The sequence below is a fragment of the Herpailurus yagouaroundi genome, unplaced genomic scaffold (assembly GCF_014898765.1).
Source record: "Herpailurus yagouaroundi ecotype Mexico unplaced genomic scaffold, PumYag 187, whole genome shotgun sequence".
In the NCBI taxonomy this organism is placed as follows: Eukaryota; Metazoa; Chordata; class Mammalia; order Carnivora; family Felidae; genus Herpailurus; species Herpailurus yagouaroundi.
This window is the reverse complement of record NW_024412418.1, coordinates 1,504,074-1,525,886: the sequence shown is the minus strand read 5'-3', so window position 1 is coordinate 1,525,886 and position 21,813 is coordinate 1,504,074. Positions and strand designations below refer to the sequence as shown.

Sequence of the window (21,813 nt, the reverse complement as noted above, 5' to 3'; positions counted from 1 at the left end):
CAGAGCCATTACGATAATACCTAAGTGAGGGCAGGTGCTACAGCCAAGTAGTGAAATACAGAGTGGAAATTGAGAATTTGCCAGGAGTGGGATATTGAGGCTCAAAGGGCTTAATCTTTCAAGAGCATCCAGAGAGGTGGGGAGGGGTACTAGGTCATTCACCACTCACTGGATAATGTTCAAGACAATTTTACTCTATTACTGGAGAACCAGGTAACTCCATCAGGGAGCCCTGGGGACACACAGGGATTGACATCTGGGCTCCCTTTCTACAGTGGATTGCAGAATTGGTGATTTCGAATTAAACAGAAAGGAACAACAACAACAAAAAGATGAGATGTGGGCCTGCCTTCTGAATAAAAGATGGCCCTATTCTTCAATCATTTCCAATTTCCCAAAGTGAGTCATTTATCAGTTAGGGAATACAGTGTGGTACTTTTGCCAGGGCCAGGGCTCCTGTGCCTGGCTTCCCCTACAGTATCGCAGGAAGAGAGGAAGTGCTCACCAGTAAAATGGCCATGGCCGTGGAACAACTCTCCAACCTCTGATAAAAGATGCAGGCAGAGACACCTGCTTGAAAGTCTTCCAAGGAGGAGATAGCGAAGGGGACCCCTACTCCGGCCAAGACAGAACTGAAGATGTTTAATCCTAGGCTAGTTTGAATCTAGAAAGAAAGGAAAATCAAGTCAACAATCCAACAGTATCCACGGGGGTGTTTCCATTAGCCACGCTGCACACATCACTTCTTGCCCGCCCCCCACCCCCGCCGCCCCCCCTCGCACCGGTCCCCCTTCTCTATCTTGATGACTGGACGGTCTCCTCACTTGTTTCTTCCCTGAAACACAAGCCCTTTCAGGTTGTCTCCTGCCCAAACACAAATATGATTCTGTTGTTCCCAAGCTTGAATCCTTCAGACAACCCCTAGGCCCAGGAGATAAACTATTTTTCACATGCCAGCTGGACAGATCTGTCTGCGCCCAACTCCCACGGCCCTCTAGGTCAGGTGCCTGGCTGCACATTCTTTTCCAGATGCTGCTTGCCTCTGACGCCTCTGCGCTTTCTGTGGACGACCTCCCTCTGCTCTGCATTCCTTTTTCTGCATTCTCTTCTCTTGGTGAAGTTGTGGAAGCTTCTTAGAACAACCAAACTTCTCCAAGAAAGCACGAGAGGCTTAATGTGGCTGTAGCGGGAGGGAGATTTTAACAGTTACAGCTCGACAAGATGCTAGGGAGACAGACCGAGGTCAGATTTGGAAAAACCATACAGGTCATGCTCCATCGTCTGATCTTTATCCTTTGAGCCAAGAAAACTCAAATATGGTCTCTAGCCAGCAAACACATTGGTTGAGATCTAGGCCTTTGCCTTTTATTGGCTTTGTGAAAGGCATATTGGCATGAGAGTTATGTTTGAAATTTGTTTTTCCTTACTGAACAGACTTAACGTGAATTCCTTCCCCTACAAACCAAAAGAAAATCCTTTCTGTACACAGTCAGAATACACATTTTAATCAATAAGTCAATAAATATTTTGCCACACCAGCACGTGGTGCCACTGTTATGGGCTGAGTCTCAAGGTGCAGGCTCTGTTTGACGGGTCCCATTTTGACATTCCTTTTTAGGAATTCTCTTTATTTTCATAAAGAGTTTCTCAGCAGCTGCCTTCCCGTATCAGAAATTTTATGATCAGCCATTTTTTTATTATAATTTCTGGAATACCAATGCAGCTATGTAAAACTTATAATCTCTCTTGATTTTTAAAAAACAAACAAACTCTATTTTCTACTCGGGCAGAATACATACTTGGTTAATCCCTCTTTTGGAACAAAAACACACACACAAACAAATGAAGAAAGCAAATATTACTCACCAGACCTTTTGTAGTTCTAATTCCTGCTACAACTGACAAGGACCCTGAAATAATAAACTAGTAACAAGAGAAAACAAATGCAGTTAAAAAACCTTTAAACAAAAATTTGAAATCCCAACTTACTAACACTTACCCCTAACTGGGATACATATGTTAAGCAGACCAATTATATTGGAAGAAACACCAGAGATTGCAAATAAGTCTCCTCTTTTCCCAGAAACAACGGAGAAATTTTACCAGATGGATGCACAGGAGAGTTTATCAAGGCTTTCAAAAAAAGTCTCTCTGCAATGAGGGCCTTGAAACATAGTGAAAGTTTCTAAAATCCTGACATGAAGGAACCCTAATACGGTACCAGAACTTAATGAAATATTATAAAAGAAGAGAAACTAAAGCTTCTGTCTTAAAATATGACTATTAAAAGTTGTAAATAAAATGGTAGCAAAGAAAGTTTTTCAATTACATATTAGATGTTGATTATATTATTCCGTGTGGCTCCATCATTCGGGTAATTATTTTTCATATAGCTAAAACAGCTGGAATCGAGTTGATTAGACCTGCTGTCTTAAACTATTTGTTGAATTTCTGGGTTTGCTTTCCAAATTTGATTTCAGGAGTTTCAAAAATTGTATCTTAAACTTTTTTTTTAATGTTTATTTATTTTTGAGAGAGAGAGAGCAGGGGAGGGGCAGAGAGAGAGGGAGGCACAGAATCCGAAGCAGGCTCCAGGCTCTGAGCTGTCAGCACAGGGCCTGACACGGGGCTTGAACTCACGACCGTGAGATCATGACCTGAGCCAAAGTCACAGGCTTAACCGACGGAGCCACCTAGGTGCTCTGAAAAATTGTATCTTAATACCAGAAAAAAGACTGATCTAATGAAACAGCTTGGTAGATTTCTTCAAACATTTCTCAGTACCAAAACATGGAAATGGTTAGGGTAAACTAAGTCACTTCTGGAAAAAAAAAAAAAAAGCAGGGAGAATCATCCATCATATTATATGAGATGCGTCACGACTATGTGGGGTATTCTTTCAAATGTCCAGATTTTTTAATATTGCATATTATTACAATTTACAAACACAGATTTGAGGAGAAAATTCACATGCTAATTGTTATTTATGTTTACAACGTGAAGACATTTTATTTTTTAATTTTTTTTTTCAACGTTTATTTATTTTTGGGACAGAGAGAGACAGAGCATGAACGGGGGAGGGGCAGAGAGAGAGGGAGACACAGAATCGGAAACAGGCTCCCGGCTCCGAGCCATCAGCCCAGAGCCCGACGCGGGGCTCGAACTCCCGGACCGCGAGATCGTGACCTGGCTGAAGTCGGACGCTTAACCGACTGCGCCACCCAGGCGCCCCGAAGACATTTTATATCATTCAACATTCTTGTTGACTTAACCATTATTTATAAAACATGAAGAGCTTCATTTGCTATAACATGATGGAACATTTGTCTCTAATATTAGACGTCTTTATCATGCTAACAGGGAAACACTAGGGCCATCTCTATTAGAGTCAAAATCAAGATAACGATGTAGATGGTTATGTATTACTCTCCTTAGTATATTAACCAAAATAACTACATAAGAGAGATATTTGAGGAAAATGTTTACAATTACTGTTAGTTAAATATGAATATGTTATACTGCAGACCTCCAAGAGTATCAATTAAAAACAACTATAAATGCTAGGAAAATTTGTTAAGGCACATGGGAAGAACATTATAAACAGAAATTATATACAAATATGCATGTATTTGTGTGTTTAAAGATAAAATTTAATAAGAGAACCTCATTTAGCATAGCAAAAATATATGAAGTTTCTGAGAGAAAAAAACTTAACAAGGAATGTGAACAATATAGATGAGTAAAACTTTACAATGCTCCAAAAATCCACCAAAGTCTACTGGGTTTCTTGTTGTGAAATAATCAGTGCTTTCAGTGTTTAATCTATTCTGGTTTGGGTCTTTTGCTACATGCTGCTGTGATATCCTGATACATATTAAATATTTAATCTGCCTGGCTCTACGAGTCTTACGTTATTATTCCTACCTGAAATATGAGAAAATGCAGTCAAAAGAAGATTAGATCCCTTTTTCAAAGTTAGAGAACTACAAAATAGGGTTAGGATATAATTCCAAAGCTCAGGATGTTAGCAACTATTTTATGCGGTCTCCAACTATATCAAAAGGTACTCTACTCACCATCACTGGCCTCCCAATTATGTACACGTCCAGCCCTGAAACAGAATGTGTGTCAGAAAGTGGCAATACGGCACTCATCTTTATTATTTCCAGGCTGAGGTTCGTCATGGCAATCAGGATCTGCAAGACCTAGAAATGATGAAGCAAGTAAAAACTGATTAGCTACCACTCCCTTTCCGACCACCAGGTCACCCCTCTTCTCCGTCTTCTGAAACAGTCAGATGGCCATGATATTTCCCTGTCGCTTTGCTTTCCTATAAAAAACTACGGATATGTTAATTTACTCAAGGAGTTTCTTGGGATGTCTATCCCAGTTGCCTCGGTCATTTTCAAGGTAAAAAGAATGTACCAGGACCTACCCAGAGGTGCTTTACTGACCCCCGGGGCTGCTAGTCTACCATAGCTGTTGATCTCCTTTACATACTACACTCTCAGACGGCAGTGACCCGGGAATCAGGAAGCAATTAAAAATTATTCGAGCAAGGGAAAATAATGTGAAGGAAGGAGTGTACAGGAGACAAAAAAGAGAAGTGCAACGTGCTACTTTCTCGGTGTCTAGGGCCTGAGGACACAAGTGAGTCCAGGGCTCTGAAAATCAAAGTGCTGGAGTACAGTCATCCCACGGCATAAAAAGGATCCAAAGTGTGTTGTGATGACTCTGCCCCCTTGGTTTAAAGCTGGGGCTAGAGATAAACCCCTGTACTCACTGTCCTTCCACCTGCACTAACCTGTCTTTCCTTAAACTCTCCATTTCTTTTAGGCACAACGCCCCGCCCCCAGACTCCAGACAGAAATGCAGAGGGAGCTGAAGAATTTTCATCCTCTGAGGAGCAGGTTAAGAAAATTCCCCAGAGATAGTAACAATGCGGGGCAATCAGCTATCAGGAAGACGTGCTGGGTGGACACCAGCTGGCGGACATGTGGCCTTTTTTTTTTTTCTTTTTTTTTTTTTTTTTTGCTGCCTCTCTCCGCTGAAGCTAAAGTTATCACAGATGATGCACCACCCTAGAATCCATCCCAAGCCACTATACTCTCAATACAACTAAATTAGAAAATATAACAGAATATCATATCATTTTTGAGTGATAGGGCCTGAACATCATATACCCAGGCCCCTAGGGCTGGCTGATGTATTGTGAGGCTAATGGGACAGAGTATTTGGCATTAAAACTCATCGGCTATGAGTTTACAACCCGACTGGCCTCTCCCAGATCTGTAACTGACTTACCCCAAGGACTTTGGGCTCCCCCTTCAAAAACTTCTCTGGCATCCTTTTCCACAGATGTGACTGGATAACAGAGGGCTGCTCCAGCTGGTACCCACCAGGACCAGCCTCTGATATGGTCCCTTCCATTCCTTGCATGGTTGCCATGGCGGCAGAAAAGGGGCTGCGGTAAGAAATGTAATTTAGGGTGAGGTCCTGGAAATGACAGGATAACCTGGGGTCTACATTCCCTTCCTGCATTATACAGCTATTAGAACATCTTTACAAAATGTTGTTCTTTTTTTTTAATGCTTATTTATTTATTTTACAAAGGACTTTTTTTTTAATGTTTTTTACATTTATTTTTGAGAGAGAGAGAGAGAAAACGCAAGTGGGGGAAGGGCAGAAAGAGAGGAGGACAGAGGATCCGAAGCGGGCCCTGCGCTGACGGGGAGAGCCCAAAGTGAGGCTCAAACTCACGATCTGTTAGATCATGACCTGAGCTGAAGTGGGATGCTTAACCGACTGAGCCACACAGGTGCCCCAATGCTTATTTATCTTTGAGAGAGAGAGAGACAGAGGCAGAGACACACTGCAAAGGGGGCAGAGGTATAGGGAGAGGGAGACACAGAATCTGAAGCAGGCTCCAGGCTCTGAGCTGCCAGCACAGAGCCCAGCGCAGGGCTTGAACTCATGAACCACAAGATCATGACCTGAGCCCAAAATCGGATGCTTAACCAACTATGTCACCCAGGTGTCCTTGCAAAATGTAGCTCTTGCAAGAGCCAGCCAGGAAAGAGGAACAAGAAGCACCTTAGGGACAGAAACAGAGAAAGAGAGAGAGAGAGAGAGAAAGAGAGAGAGAGAGAGAAAAGAGAGAGAGAAATGCCATGTGTCATCAAGATACCAGAAAGCACTGAAGAGAGGGAAATCCAGAGAGAACTGAAGTGAATACGCGGGCCCCTCAAATACATGAAGTCCGCACTTATTATCTCTGTGTCTGTTATTGTATATCCCCTTGATGTCAGCCATTTCTCCTTTGAAAGGTAAATTTTATGATAGGAATAAACTGTGTTCCTGTGTATTGTAAAATCTCCCTTTTTGACTCAGAGCACAGTTACGTTCTCTGAGCTGGAAACTTTCTCCAGGTTCATCTTTACTAAATATGATTTATTTAATCTTGGATCCTACTTTATAAACTCTGGACTTTGCAGAGAGAATTTACAATCCCAAATCACAGCCTTGGCACTGAGAATTTAAATCTCTTGCCCCCATTAAAATGTTTTAAATCCTGATTTGCTAATGCATAGCAAGGGCACATAAAATTATTTTTCTGAGACTCAGAGCACAAACATAACACTCTTATGCTGCTTCCTCTCCTCAATATAGTAATCCCAGTCAGATTATGTGGCAAAACATTTAAACCACCTGAACACTTTATTCATTTGCATCCGTATTCAGATGTCGCATGGCTCACATCCATAAATTTTGAGGGAAGTGAAACTTACGTCTTTGCAAAGCCACCATCAATTTTGATACCATTTATGCTTCCCTGAAGCTCCATAAAAGTCTCAAGTTTGGACATGTGTGCTCTTTCATTTGTAGCACAAAGTCAAAGAGTGAACATTTTCTCTGGAAAGCATTATTAACCTTATTTACACATGCTAGGCCAAAGGAAATACATTATTAGTGATCTAGCAAAAAACCTGGTGGAAATAAGAAAAACAAATGAGTTCATTTCAGAAACAGAGAGGGGAAAAAAAGTCCAAATGAAAATAAAGATTAATCACTTAAAACATTAAGTTAGTTTTAGTGACATATGTTCAAAGTCTGGAAAGCAGTACAATGAACAGTACAAAAGAGTAAATCAGAAAATAGTAAGCAAAGTAAAAACCTTGCAAATAAGATGACAGAAACAAATAATTAATTAACTCATAAGGAATACGTAACATGAAGGAGAATAAAACAGAGGATATAACCCAAAAGTCATTGTTTCTTCTTCTGTTCTAGAAGATTTCCAAAAGTACTACAGAGAAAGAAAATCAGAACTCCATTTTGAAACTGGGACACAACTAAAATGATCATAACTCAGACGAAGTAATTGTCAAAAACAGTGAAGGTTGCACGAGGATGAGTTTGGGGCAAATGCAGAAAGAATATCAAAGCAGGAAGACACCACGCCTCGGATTTCAGAGTACGCTTCTCAAAGACAAGAAGCCCGCTGAGGTATAAAACACACGCTCTTGTTTAGCATCCTGAGAATGAATGCCACCTGCGGACAGCTGCAGCTTCCCTGGGCAAGCATAGTTCTAAGAAGTCAAAGTTGGGAACACCAGAGAAAACACATCAAAAGGCCACTTTTGTAGACAGCCATCGGTGTCTGAATAATTCTTACACAGGAGTCCTCAAAGAAGGAAGCAAGTATTCTTGATGGAAATCTCCAAGAAATCCTACAGATTAGATTCATCTGAGTGTATCATCAGAATCAAAGACCCGCCAAGTGCACAAAGACCAAGAGATTTTGGTGAGGAGAAACACCAAGTGCCTCAGATATTATGATAGTCGGATACAGAAGATGTAATAACTATGGATGAAATAGTCAAATAAGAACAGAGTCACAAAAATGAGAAAGCACAGATAAAGTGCAAAAGTGATGTGACAAATTCAAATGGGAAGAAAACAATGTTGATGTTAAAAAAAACAAAACACAACAAAACCAACTTGGTAAATGTGTTACACAGCAATGGACCACTGAAAAGAGAATAAGTGAACTAGAAGATAAATCTGGAAAAATGACCCAGGAGCCACAGAGACAAGGAAATGGCCATAACAGAAGAGATGTGAAAGATCAAAGGTACAGAATTACAAGGATGTTGCATGATACGAGAAGGAATGGTTAACAAAGAAACTGGTAAACATGCATGGATACATATTGTTTGTACAAAAATAAGAACTACAATATCTAACTCATTAGGTTAAACAAAGGACAAAATATAAAATACTGGACCCCCCAAAAAATCAAAACTTGGGACTGGCATGATGACAATTGGTCTTCTAACATCCTTGTTTTATTTGGGTGATGGATGAAGATAGTAACTTTAGATTTCAAGTAAGGATGAAAAAATCAAGAGTTACCAATAAAGATAAGAAGTGGGTTGTGTAATTTTTTCAATAAAGAATGGAAAATATTATGAGAAAAGTGAATGATAAAAGATAAATGTGTTCTAATCAGCTAAAAAGGCAAGAAGGGAGATAAAATAAACAAATATAAACAAGACCAACAGAAAGCAAAAATATGGTAGAGGGACAATTGCCTCCAGAATTTCCCATTGAGGACATCTGAAAACCTACTCTTCTCTAAAAGCACTGAGATCCCTCCGGAAAAATGTTGAAAATCAACTTTTTCAGAACTCTAGACATTGAACAAGATCTTGCGACAATCTAAAAAGCATTTATCCAAGAAGAATGGTTGAAATTTTGGTTAGCATATTGAACTCTGTCATTTTTCCTTTGTGGTAAAATATTCACAGGATAAAATTTGCCATTTAAACCAGTTTTAAGTGTATAGTAGCTTTAAGTGCACTCACAGGATTGTGCAAGAATTATCACCATCCATTGCCAGAACTTTTTCTACTTGGAGCTGAAACTCTGTACCTACTAAAGTAACTCCTTGTGTCCACCTATCCCCAGCCCCTGGTAAAGATTACTCTATTTTCTGTGTCTAGGAACTGAATTATTGTAAAAATCTCATTTAAGTGGAATCATGCAACGTTGTTCTTTTGTTACTGGCTTGTTTCACCTAACAAGATGTCTTGGTCTCACCTATGTTGCAGCCATGCGTCAAAATTTGTTTTCTTTTTAAGGCTGAATAATATTCCATTGTATGTGTAAACCACACTTTCTTTATCTGAGTATTGCATTGGTTCTATTCAATACTTACATCTTAGCAGTACTAAGTCTTCCAGTCCATGAACATGGAATATCTTTCCATTTACTTGTGTTACCTTCAATTTCCTTTAGCAATATTTGATAGTTTTCAGTGTTGCATGTCTCATCTCCTTGGTTAAGTTTAAGCTTAAATCTTTTATTATTTCAATGCTTTCATAAACTGAATTATTTTCCTAACTTCCTTTTCATATTGTCCATGGTTAGTGTATAGAAATGCAGTTGATTTTTGTGTGTTGATTCTGTGTCCTGCAACCTTCCTGAATTTATTAGTTCTAACAGTTGCGTGTGTGTGTGTGTGTGTGTGTGTGTGTGTGTGTGTGATTGTTAGGGTTTTCTACATATAAAAACATGTCATCTGTGAAGAGAGATCATTTCACTTCTTCCTTTCCAATTTGGATGCCTTTTATTTCTTTATCTTGCCGAATTGCTCTGATCGGGACTTCAATTTCTATGCTGAATAAAAGTGGCAAAAGCAGGCATCCTTGCCTTGTTCCTGATCTTAGAGGAAAAGGTTTCATTCTTTTACCATTGAGTATCATTTTGGCTGTGGATTTTTTATATCTGGCTTTTATTATGTTGAGGTAGTTTCCTTCTATTTCTAGCTTTCTGCATTTTTTTTTATCATGAAAGGATGTTGAACTTTGTCAAATGCTTTTTCTGCATCAATTGAGATGATCACATGTGATTATTTATATCATTTTGTTAATGTGGCATATTAATTGATCCATTCTTATATGTTGGACTATCCTTACATACTAGGTATAAGTCTGACCTGGTCATGGTATATAATCCTTTTAATATGCTGTTGAATTTGGTTAGTTCTTTGTTGAGGATATCTGTGTCAATAATTATAAGGGATAGTGCTCTGCAGTTTTCTTGTCATGTCTTTATCTGGCTTTGGTATCAGGGTATTGCTGACCTTGTGGATTGACTTACAGGGTGTTCCCTCCTATTGAATGTTTTGAAAAAGTTTGATAAGGATCGGTGTTAATTGTTCTTTAAATGTTTAGCAGATTTTACCAGTGAAGCTATCTGGTCCTGGGCTTTTCTTTGTTGAGAGGTTTTCAATGATTCATTCAATCTTCTTTCTAGTAATAGATCTCTTCAGATTTTCTGTTTCTTTATGAGTAAGTCTAGATAGACTGTGTGTTTCCAGGAATTTATCCATTTCATTTAGGCTATCCAAGTTTTGGGGAACCAATTATTCATTGTACTCTCTTACAATCCTTTTATTATTTCTATAAAATTGGTAGTAATGTCCTCTGTCATTTATAACTTTAGTTATTTGCCTCATCTTTTTGTTTTAGTTACTGTAGCTAAAAGTTTGTCAATTTTGTTGATCTTTTCACAAAACCAACTCTTGGTTTCATTGATTCTATTGTTTTGTTTTGTTTAGCTTTGTCATGTTTTAACTTTTCCTTTTCCCATTATCCTCTCACAACTGTGTTGCCCTGAAAATTAAACGTCTTAGAACCATGGCAGCTATAGAAACCAGTCACTTAAGATCCTGTGGATGAGCTAGAACAAAATTGGAAATCCTTAAAAAGCCCCATCTCCAGAGAACTGTCACTGTTTGACCTGTTTGGAAGACATCAGGAAAAGCTCCACTTAAAGATCTTATCTTTACTTGAGTGACTCAAGGCTCATTCAGTGACAGAAGCCCTAGCCTCAAGGTGTTTGTTAAAAGCAATCATCAGAAATAGTTTAATTCACAGCTTCTTGAGGCAGTGATACAGTTGGAATAAAGAAAAATCTGGTTAAAAAAATAACTAAAGGAAATAAACAGGAATGATATTTTTGCAGGGATCTTTGAAAAATTCCTAATAAATCCCTGGGAATCTAGAAGGCCATGCACATACGTATGTTGTATGTGTGCCCAGAAAAGACCTGAGGATTCCCTAATTCCTCAACTAAGACTTATTTTGAGGCTCTGTGCAAACAAGAAGGAAAGGCTAAGTTAGAGTTATAAATTAGTGGAGCATTAAAATTGCCCAGTGTGTGCACACGCAGAAATAAGTGACATATAGAATTAAAAAACAATAGAAGAGATTAACCAAATTAAGAATTGGTTCTTTGAAAACATAAACAAAATTGACAAACCCTTAGCTAGACTAACCAAGGAAAAAAAGAGAAAAACCCAAATCAACAAAATTATGAATGAAAAAGGAGACATTACAACTGATACTGCAGAAATTCAAAGGATCATAAGAGGTTTCTACACCGACAAACTGAACAACCTAGAAGACATGACAAAATTCTTGGAAACCTACAACTTACCAAGACTGAATCAGGAAGAAATAGAAAATCTGAATAGACCAGCTACTAGTAAGGAAATACAATCACTAATAAAAAAAATCTCCAACAAAGAAAAGCCCAGCGCCAAATGGCTTCTCTGGTAAATTTTACCAAAAATTCAATTAACACCAATTCTCCTCAAACTCTGTCAAAAAATCAAAAAGGGGGAAACCTCCCAACTTCATTTTATGAGGCCAGCATTAGTCTGATCCCCAAACCAGAAAAAGACACTACCAGTGAAGAAACCAGGGACCAATATCCCTGAATGATCCATAATTTCTCATTAAAATACCAGGAAACCGAATTCAGCATTGAAAGCACTGAAAAGCATTATTCACCATGATCGAGTGGAATTTATTCTTGAGATGCAAGGATGGTTCAACAGATGCAAATCAATCAGTGATACATCATAGTAACAGAATGAAGGAAAAGAATCACGTTCATCTCAATAAGATACAGAAACAACATTTGACAAAATTCAACATCTGTTCACGATAAAAACTGTTAACATAATAGGCATAGAAGGAACATATCTCAACCTAATAAAGGCCATATGTAACAAGTCTATAGCTAACAACATATTCAAAGATGAAAGGTTGAAGGCTTTTCTTTTAAGATCAGGGACAAGACAAAGTTGCCCATTTTCACCACTTTTATTCAACATGGTACTAGAGGTTCTAGCTGGAGCAATCAGGAAAGAAACAGAAATACAAGATACCAGAATTGGAAAGGAAGGAGTCAAATTGCCCCTATTTGCAGATGACATGATTTTATATATAGGAAATCTTAAAGATTCAACCAAAAAATCATTAGATATAATCAATGAATTTATATAGTTGCAGGATACAAAACTAATATATACAGAAATCAGTATTGTTTCTATAAACCAACCATGGAATTTATGAAGAAGAAATGAAAAAATTGATCACATTTACAATAGCATCTAACTAACTAGACTTAAAATAAAAATGTGACAAAAAAGACAATAGCATCAAAAACAACAAAATACTTATGAATAAATTTAACTAAGAAGATTAAAGATCCTTATGCTGAAAACTGCAAGACATTGATGAAGGAAATTAAAGACACATATAAGTGGAATAGTATTCCATGTTCATGGGTTGGAAAAATTAATACTGTTAAAATGACAACACTACCAAAAGCCATAGTGCATTCCCTATCACGAGGCTAATGGCATTTTTTTTTTTACAGAAGTGGAAAACTCCTAAAATTTATATGGAATCACAGAAAATTCCAACTAGCCAAAGGAAAACTGAAACAAAGAACAAAACAGAAGGGATCACACTTCTGATTTCACACTTCCGATTTCAAGCTATACTATAAAGCTATAGTAATCTGTCAGAAAAACAGACAAACAGTCCAACAGAACAGAATTGAGAGCCCAGAAATAAACTCAAGCTTATATGGTCAACTACTATTGGACAGGGGAGCCAAGAATACTCAATGGAGAAAAGACAGTCTCTTCAACAAACGGTGCTGGGATAGTGGATGTTTACATGTTAAAGAATTACACTGGACCTATATGTTACACCACTCACAAAAATTAACTCAAAATAGATAAAGACCTCAATGTAAGACCTCAACCCATAAAACTTCGAAAAGGAAACACAGGAATAAAGCTCTTTGACATGGGTCTTGATAATGAACTTTTTGATATGACATCTAGGGCACAAGCAGCACAACAATGAACAAGTGGGACTATACTAAACCAAAAGCTTCTATCAAAAGAAATCGGGGCGCCTGGGTGGCTCAGTCGGTTGAGCGTCGACTTAGGCTCAGGTCATGATCTCACGGTCTGTGAGTTTGAGCCCCGCGTTGGGCTCTGTGCTGACAGCTCAGAGCCTGGAGCCTGCTTCGGATTCTGTGTCTCCCTCTCTCTCTGACCCTCCCCCGTTCATGCTCTGTCTCTCTCTGTCTCAAAAAAAAAAAAAAAAAAGAAAGAAAGAAATCATCAACAATGTGAAAGGACAACCTATAGAACGGGGAAAAATATTTGCAAACCAATATATCTGATACAGGGTTAATGTCCAAAATACGTAAAGAACTCATATAATTCGATTGAAAAAAAAAATAACCCCGTTAAAAAATGGGCAAAGGATCTTCAAAGGCGTTTCTCCAAAGAAAGGACACAAAAGGCCAATAGGTACATGCAAAGATGCTCAACATCACTAGTCATTAGGGAAATGTAAATTGAAATCCCAATGAGATATCACCTCACACTTGTTAGATGGCCATCATCGAAAAGACATGAGAACAAAGCTGGTGTGGATGTGGAGAAAAAGAAACCCTTGTGCACTGCTGGTGGAATGTAAATTGGTGCAGCCACTATGGAAAACAGTATGGAGGATCCTCAAAATACTAAAAAATAGAATGACCATATCATCCAGCAATTCCACTTTTCCTCTTCTGGGAAAATATCCAAAGGAAACAAAAACATTAATTTGAAAAGGTATCTCTACCTTCATGTTCATGGCAGCATCACACACACACACACACACACACACACACACACACACACACACTGGATTACTCAGCCTTAAAAAAAAAAAAAAAAAGGAAATCCTACCATTTGCAACAAAATAGATAGACCTTGAAGACATTATGCTAAGCGAAATATGTCAGAGACAAATTCTGTATGATCTCACTTACGTGTGGAATCTTATTTAAAAAAACAAAACAAAACAAAACAAAAAACCCCAAACTCACAGAAAGAGATCAGAATTGTGGTTACCAGAGACAAAGTGTGAGGGAGGGGAGAAATGGAGGAAGGTGGTAAAAAGATGCAAACTTCCGGCTAACATGGCTACGTGAGTAGAGGAAAGGTGTTAAGAGAGTAAATTCTAAGAATCCTCATCACAAGGAGAAATTGTCTTTTTCCTTTTTCTTTTTATTGTATCTATATGAGAAGACGGATGTGAGGTGAACCTATTTTGGTAATCACTTCACAATATATAAATCGAACCATCATGCTGTCCTCCTTAAACTTATAGTGATGTATATCAATTATTTTTTAATAAAGCTGGAAAAAAGAAAACATGTCAGTTATTTCATCCTTACATCAGAGAGGCCAAAAGTATTGTAAAGGTAACTACTGATAATTCTTCTTAGTCCAGCTGAATGGGTACTTTGGTGTACTTCTTTTTAATGCAAATAAATGTCTGCATTGATCTCTCAGACATACCTTCAGACTGAGGATTTAGGAAATGTAGATCGTGTCTTGTCTAACATCCGTGGTGCTTCTTCCTCTATATCTCATAAGACTGTGAGCTTCCCTGAGCAGACACTATATTAAAATAATGCTTTCAAATGACTCTAACGGTCTTTCTGTAGTAACATACATCCTGGTTACTCGGGGCTGATGCTCTGGTCTTTCTAAAGAACTCTGCCTATAAATTTAGTATAACTGCCTACTATCTTCTTACCACAAAAATCCATGTGCTAATTACTTGGGGAAGGAAAATGCCCTAAGGACAAAGTGTGTTTACCCCAGGGGATTCAATTTCCCTATATTCAAATATGAAGGAAGCCCAAACAACAGAGAGATTTCAGGTAGGTAGTCTTTTCCTCCGGATTGGGGAAGATTCCAAACCACAGTCTCACCACATCATTTGTGACACACATTGGGCTATTGACAACTACAGCATCTTTCTGTTGTTGTTCTTGTTATAGGTGTGGAGAAACCTAAAAAACTCCCCACTCTTCTACTGATACCAAATCTCCTTGTGGGTGAGCACGAACACCCGTCTCTTGTTTCCTAACATTTATCACCATTTTTCTCCTGGGTCATAACTGCCAAGGAGGGAACATGACAACGGAGGTCTGAAGGGGCCACCTCTCCTTCTTTGTCACACGTATAAAATAGAAGAGAGGTCCAAAAGGAGCCCTGAACTTGGACAGTTGGTTGGGGATGATAATGGGGTAGTAGAAACAGGAACCTGGGTAAGGAAAAAGTCTGGACTAGGAATCAAGACATCTGGGTTCCAGTCCTGAATCTTTTACTAACTAGTGTGACTCTGGATAAATCATTTCCCTTCTCTGGGTTTCACTGACCTCACCTGAGGAAAGTGCATGGGGCGTAATTGCCTCCAGCTTCTTTCTGAGCTCAGGGATGTCAAGAATCCACAAATACTCTTTCCTTAGTGGACTTCCTCGGTTTATGGCTTGGTGTCTCACGAACGGTGCCCAACAGGGTTGGGGAACTAGGTCAGGCCACAGCCTACCCCAGGGCTGGAGTGAAACTAGCCACCCACCTTTGCCTGACAGCATCTCCACCAAATTCTGCATGAGGCAGAGCTTTTCCGAAGCTGAATTATAAAAATGACATCAGAGACAGAGAATAAAGGCCAGGAAGAAGGGGCCTTGTCAAGAGGACATGAAATATCTAGTGAAAGGCATGAACCACTGCTTTCAGCTTCCTAAGAGCACAGGGATGGAGAGGTCAAAAGTAACTGAAACCACCTCATCTAGCATCAGCCTTTTGGAGCCTGTCCTTACCCCCACCCTCTGCAGCAAAAAAAATGCTCCTCAGCCCTGCCCCCCAAACACACATTTGAAGGCGCACTACATGCACCCCAACCCAGGATACCAGCTCGTGCTGTGAGAAGTGACCTGATCCTCTCTCATTCGGCTCCCAGGGATCCTAGAACCAGCCGATGAGAAAACCATCAGCCCCAGAGCCCAGGAAGGCAGGTGCCTACCTTTCTTCAAGATCGCAATATCTACCGCAATATCTTATGAGTGCCGGAGACTCTGGGCAAGTGCCTTCAGTCCACACACAACGCTTGCACCCGCTACACACCTCAGTCGGGTCAAATCTGCGTTCCTCTCCTGCAGGTTTTCTGAAGCCCAAAGGCAGTGCTGAGTATTTCTGAGATGCACAGCTGGTTCCTTTTTTTTTTTTTTTTTTTTTTTGTCGGAAGCACTAACTGATTCAGTGTCCCTAAAATGGGTGTGGATGTCTTTTGTGAAATTTCCTGAACAAGCAGTGACTGCTTCATACGGTCTTTTATAGGAAAATAATAGCATGCGTGAAACTGTGTCTATAGTCTACAGTGTATGATTACTATCTTATAGCAGGGGAAATCAGTGCTTGATGATTGACTGTGGGTCAGACTGCTCGAAGGTCTTTACATACACAAACTAATTTAATGGCATTTAAAACTCATTTCAAAAGCTCCTCTTCACAATTTCACACATTTTCACCTGTTCTCATCTCCCTAGAAAACTGCATGTTACCATTCTATACACAATTTAAATATATTATTTACATGAAAATCCAACATTAGGGATGAATGTCTGTAAGATGGCAACAAGTGCATTGCACAGCAATTAATAAGACACATTTCTAAATCGAAGAGGCATCCGATATCATAGAAAGAGCCTGGTATTTGACTAAGACAAAGCCGGTTCCAACCATTTATTCATGGCCTTATTATTTCTTTGAACATAAGACTCCTCATTTGCAATATGAACTCAATATTTTATATGGAGGAGAAAGCTAGTGGTGTTCAGTTCTTATTCATTAAACATTTTCTTAAAGAAAAATTACTTTGAGTCATCATTGTGCTATGTACTGAAGATAAAATGGTGAAAAAAAGGGGTGCCTGGGTGGCTCAGTCGGTTAAGTGTCCAACTTCGGCTCAAGTCATGATCATGCGGTTGATGAGTTCCAGCCCTGCATCAGGCTCTGTACAGACAACTCTGAGCCTGGAACCTGCTTTGGATTCTGTGTCTCCCTCCCTCCCTCTCTCTCTCTCTCTCTCTCTCTCTCTCTCTGACAGTCTCCCATTCGTGCTCTGTCTCTCTTGCTCTTAAAAATAAATAAACATTAAAAAATTTTTTTAAATGGTGAAAACTGATAGACACAGTCCTGCCCCCGGGTAGCTTACAGACTACCAGGCATACAAACAAGTAAATACGCCACCATAATCCAGGATAACCAGTTCCCTGCAAAGTAGAATAGAATAGTCTAGGAGAGCTAATAGAATTGGATTAATTAACCCAACTCTGGACATGCAGAAGAGACTTCCTGATGAATGAGCAGGAGAATGGAAGCAGAGTTAGGGGATGAAGGGCCTTCCAACACCATCAGTAAAATGAAGAAAAACCAAAGGGCAAGAGAGATCATGGGGCAGTCAAGAAACTGAAAAAGCTTCATAATCGCTGAAGAGCAGAACAGGAGCAGACAGTAAGGATAGTCAGATAACCCAGGGCTTTACATCACCTTCAGGACTTTGGAATTTATTCTAGTAATGAGAATTTATAAAGTCTTCATGTTAACGAATGCAGTTAAATCTATATTTAAAATTGATGAGATATTTACTATGCATTATGCCATATGCTTAAGATGTATGTCGACTTTGGTTTTCACGGAAGCTGAAATTGAACATCAGAGAGATGCATAGAATTGGTGCAGGTATGATTGAAATACAGTCCTGTCTAATTCAAAAGACTCTTGTTTGGAATCCGCTGGAGTTATCACTCTCCAAATGAAAAAAAAAAAAAAAAGAGTTTTTCAGAAATATTGTCCTGGGCACCATGTAGAGAAACAATAGGAAGAAATAATACTGAGTCACGGAGGTAGACTCATGAAAGCTACAGTTATACATGGAACAGATGATAGTTACTTGAACCGCCACTGGGGCTAATGAAGTTGGAGAGAAGCAAATGCATTTGAAAGATGATTGGAGAGTAGAAATGGTCATACTTGGTGGTAGGATGGATGTGTAGGACAAAGATAAGGACAGGAAAGAACGAGACTCAGATTCTGTTTTAGGGAGCTGAATGAGTGATAGGACCATTCACTAGGATAACAGACAAGGGCAGGGGCAAAATTACAGGTACAAATAGTAAAATTTTGAGTGTGTATAGTTTGAACTTTGTCAAGACCTTCAAAGAGGGTTGGCAGTTAGGAGTTGACTACCTGGAGGGAGCCAGGGAGTGAGAGCAGGCAGCTGTATCAGGCAGAAGGATGAAATCACCCAGGGTTATATATAGGTGCAGACAGAGAAGACCAAACCCTTTGAGGGAAGATAAAACCAGTATTAGCAGAAGTAGAAGTTCTCAGAGGATAGAAAAAAGGGAGCTAGGAAGGTATTAGGAAAGCGAGGAAAATGTGCCATCACAGATGCCAGAGGCGACAGAGAGTTTCATGACTTCAAAAGAGGCTGGGATGCCGGACTGATGGCAAGGGTCAGTCTCCTCTCCCACTCCAGATTGCATGAAATGCCAAAAAAGTTAGAGACAGCAGTAGCTGGCAAGTGATTTTGAAGAATTATGGAAACACAGTGAGGAGTAGAAATGACTTGACAGAGAAGCATGCACAGAATCTCTCTACCCCAAAGTAAGCACAGAAGAAAACTTCCATAGAAATAAGAGCAAACACAGAGTTCAAGTTCAGTGTCAGAAACTATAAATAACAGGGGGTGGGGCCGAGCTTGGGGCAGTTGTTTAGGTCACTGATTTTTAAAATAATGTTGGAAAGATCTGGGTCAGTTGTCCCTTCCTCCCTCACCCAGGCACTGCACAGCAATGTGTTTTAGCCCCAAGGTTGAGAACTGTTTCCCAAGCAAAATTACAGTTCTGCTCCACGCAAATACACAGGATGGGAGAAGCAGAACAGAGGCAGGAATAACTTCAAACCTCTAAAATAACAGGGGAAGAAGAGAAAGTAGGGAGGAGGGTCTTATGGAATTGGCGTGCACATGAAAGTCCTGACTATAATTATACCCTCTAGAGCTAGGATTCTGATGAAGGAGGCTCAGAGGGCACCTTGGTCTAGAGAAGCAGGGTGCTCTCCCACTTAAGTCACAATCTACCTGCACACATGACCAGGCTCAGGGCCTACTCCTCCCTCATGGTCATCAGATGTAGGCTGTGGTGAGCAGAATGTATATTCACTGACATGAAAAAAGCTATTACAAAGTTAAAGTGTGAATAGACACAGAGAATTTAAGGAAATCAGTACCATAAAAGAGAGTAAATAGATTAAACACATGAACAAACAAAAAGTGGTTTTTATTTTTTTGGCAACTGCTCTGTATTCTCTTATCTCCTCTTTATTGTATTATTTTCAATATGAGTATTTTTTCAGTATTTTTTTAATTATTGTATTTCTCCCTTCCATTAGTCTGACAATTTTATAGTCTTTGACTATGTGTTTACTTATAACTCTAAAAATCACAGCATGTATATCTGATTTATCTAATTCTGGTTAAGAATTAAAACTTTTACTTTTCTTCCAGGAAAGACAATAGTAAGACTGTACATTTAATTCCAAATATATGAGTAAATGTATTATGTGTAATAAGTGACAAAGGTTTCAAACCAAATAAAAAAGCCAAAACTTACTTACTATTTTAAAGGTAAATCTTAATAAATACAACATAGTGAAAAGTAAAAGAATGAGAACAGATGTATCAGGCAAATCCTAAACCAAAGGCTTATTAATATCAGACAAATTTAACCTTATAAGTTATATATAGTATATAAATATATAGATATAATATTTATATCTATATAGTATAAATTGTATAATCTATATAAATTATTATAGTCAAAACAACTTTAAATGTGTATATACTTAAAAGCAGAACCTCTAAAAATATAAAGCAAAAATTGACAATCCACTGAATATTAGATGACATTTTAAATATACATAATCAAGAAAGGATATACAACCATAACATAGAAAGAACTCCATGTAAGTATCAGCTAGAAAAGAGACAACCCAGCAGAAAATTGTTCAAGGGACTTGTCCAGGCATATCACACAAAGAGAACACCCAAATGGCTACAAAATATATGAAAACATGTTTAATTTCATTAGTAATCAATAAAATGAAAAGTAAAACCAGAGTTAGACACCACTGGACATGCACCAGAATCAGCAAATGTCCTTGAATAAAAAGCACCCCAAATATCAGGCTCCTTTCTCTAAGTTTCCTTATTATTTCCAGTCATTAATGAAAAGTCCCCAGAGATGATGAGCCACCCTTGGCTCTATAAATCCTTCCACCTATCTCTCCTCCTGTTCTTCAATTCCTGCCACTGGTGAAGCCCAACCAGATGGCAGAGGTCACCTCGACTACGACCACTTGGTTCCAAGATGGATTATTCTGGTATTTCCAAAAGCGTTTCAACTGAAAACTAGTCTCTTGAGATACTTTGAAGGGTAAAATAGGAACGGGCAGATTCCATGGATCATTAAGGTTAGAAGGTGCAGAAACTTCACTACCTTCTGGAAGGACACAATGAACAGTAACTCTAAGAAGTCCTACAAAATATTAACACTCAAAAGCAAGGACAAAAAACGTATTACCTAAGAAACATCTGGACACAGAAGGCCACCTCAGAGTTGCTTTGAATTATTAAAGGACATAATCCAGCAAAAAGCTAGCATGAAATAATAAAAAAACATGAAATAGCATTGAACATATAAAGCAATAAGACATTGAAGCGTAAGTGCTTTTTCATGTAAAATATAACATATACAACAACTGGAACTCAAAAACTGCATGATCCCAACATAAGAAATAGAAGGAGTGAGTATAGGTATCCTAATACACCATTTGCAATTATGGAGGGGAACTTCTCTTTCTTTCTTTCTTTTTTTTTAAGTTTTATTTATTTATTTACTTAGAGAGAGAGAGAGAGAGAGAGAGAGAGAGAGCGAGCACAAGTGGGGGAGGGGCAGAGAGAAGGGGGGAGAGAGAGAGAATCCTAAGCAGGCTCCACAGTGTCACTATACAGCGTGATGTGGGGCTTGAACTCATGAACCTCGAGGTCATGACCTTAACCAAAGTTGGATGCTTAACTGACTGAGCACCCAGGAGCCCCATGGAGGGGTATTTCTAAGAGGAGAAAATCTGGATATGTTTTCAGAAAAATTAGAAAATAATGCTGGTCAAGTCATAGCCACATGTCCACTCTTTTCCATTCCTTGAACATCTAGTTCATAGACCTACAACTATCAAAAGCTTTATTCATCATTAATCTATCTCTTCTTTTAAAAAATATGCACATCTAATATAATGTAACTATCCCCCAGAGAAACAAAAATGCCTTTTTCCCTCCCCAAGGGGAGATAAAGCATAGACAGATTCATCATTGCATGTAGTCTCATTATTCTTAACCAATGGTAAATTTCAACACCTTAACACATTCCACATATCACAGACGGGGAAAGGAAGACAAAACCGAAGACAACATGAAAACAATAGGAGGCAGATTGTGATTTTTCCTATTGGCCCTGGATTTATTTGAAACAAAA

General features: G+C 38.8%; 1 protein-coding gene across 5 annotated transcripts in view; it reads right to left on the bottom strand.

Moving 5' to 3' along the window:
• The window catches only part of LOC121043357 (membrane-spanning 4-domains subfamily A member 4A-like), a 168,914-nt gene that overhangs the window by 7,324 nt on the left and 139,777 nt on the right, over window positions 1-21,813 (bottom strand). For 4 of the 5 annotated variants that reach the window (XM_040495019.1, XM_040495020.1, XM_040495021.1 and 1 more), the window contains 4 exons: window positions 5,305-5,464; window positions 4,077-4,205; window positions 1,867-1,923; window positions 506-664 (listed from right to left, as the gene is read on the bottom strand). In XM_040495019.1, coding sequence (XP_040350953.1) covers window positions 506-664; window positions 1,867-1,923; window positions 4,077-4,205; window positions 5,305-5,464 — 505 coding nt within the window. Of the gene's footprint in view, window positions 1-505; window positions 665-1,866; window positions 1,924-4,076; window positions 4,206-5,304; window positions 5,465-16,241; window positions 16,431-21,813 lie in introns of those variants that run through there. The other variant, XM_040495023.1, reaches the window with a different exon arrangement.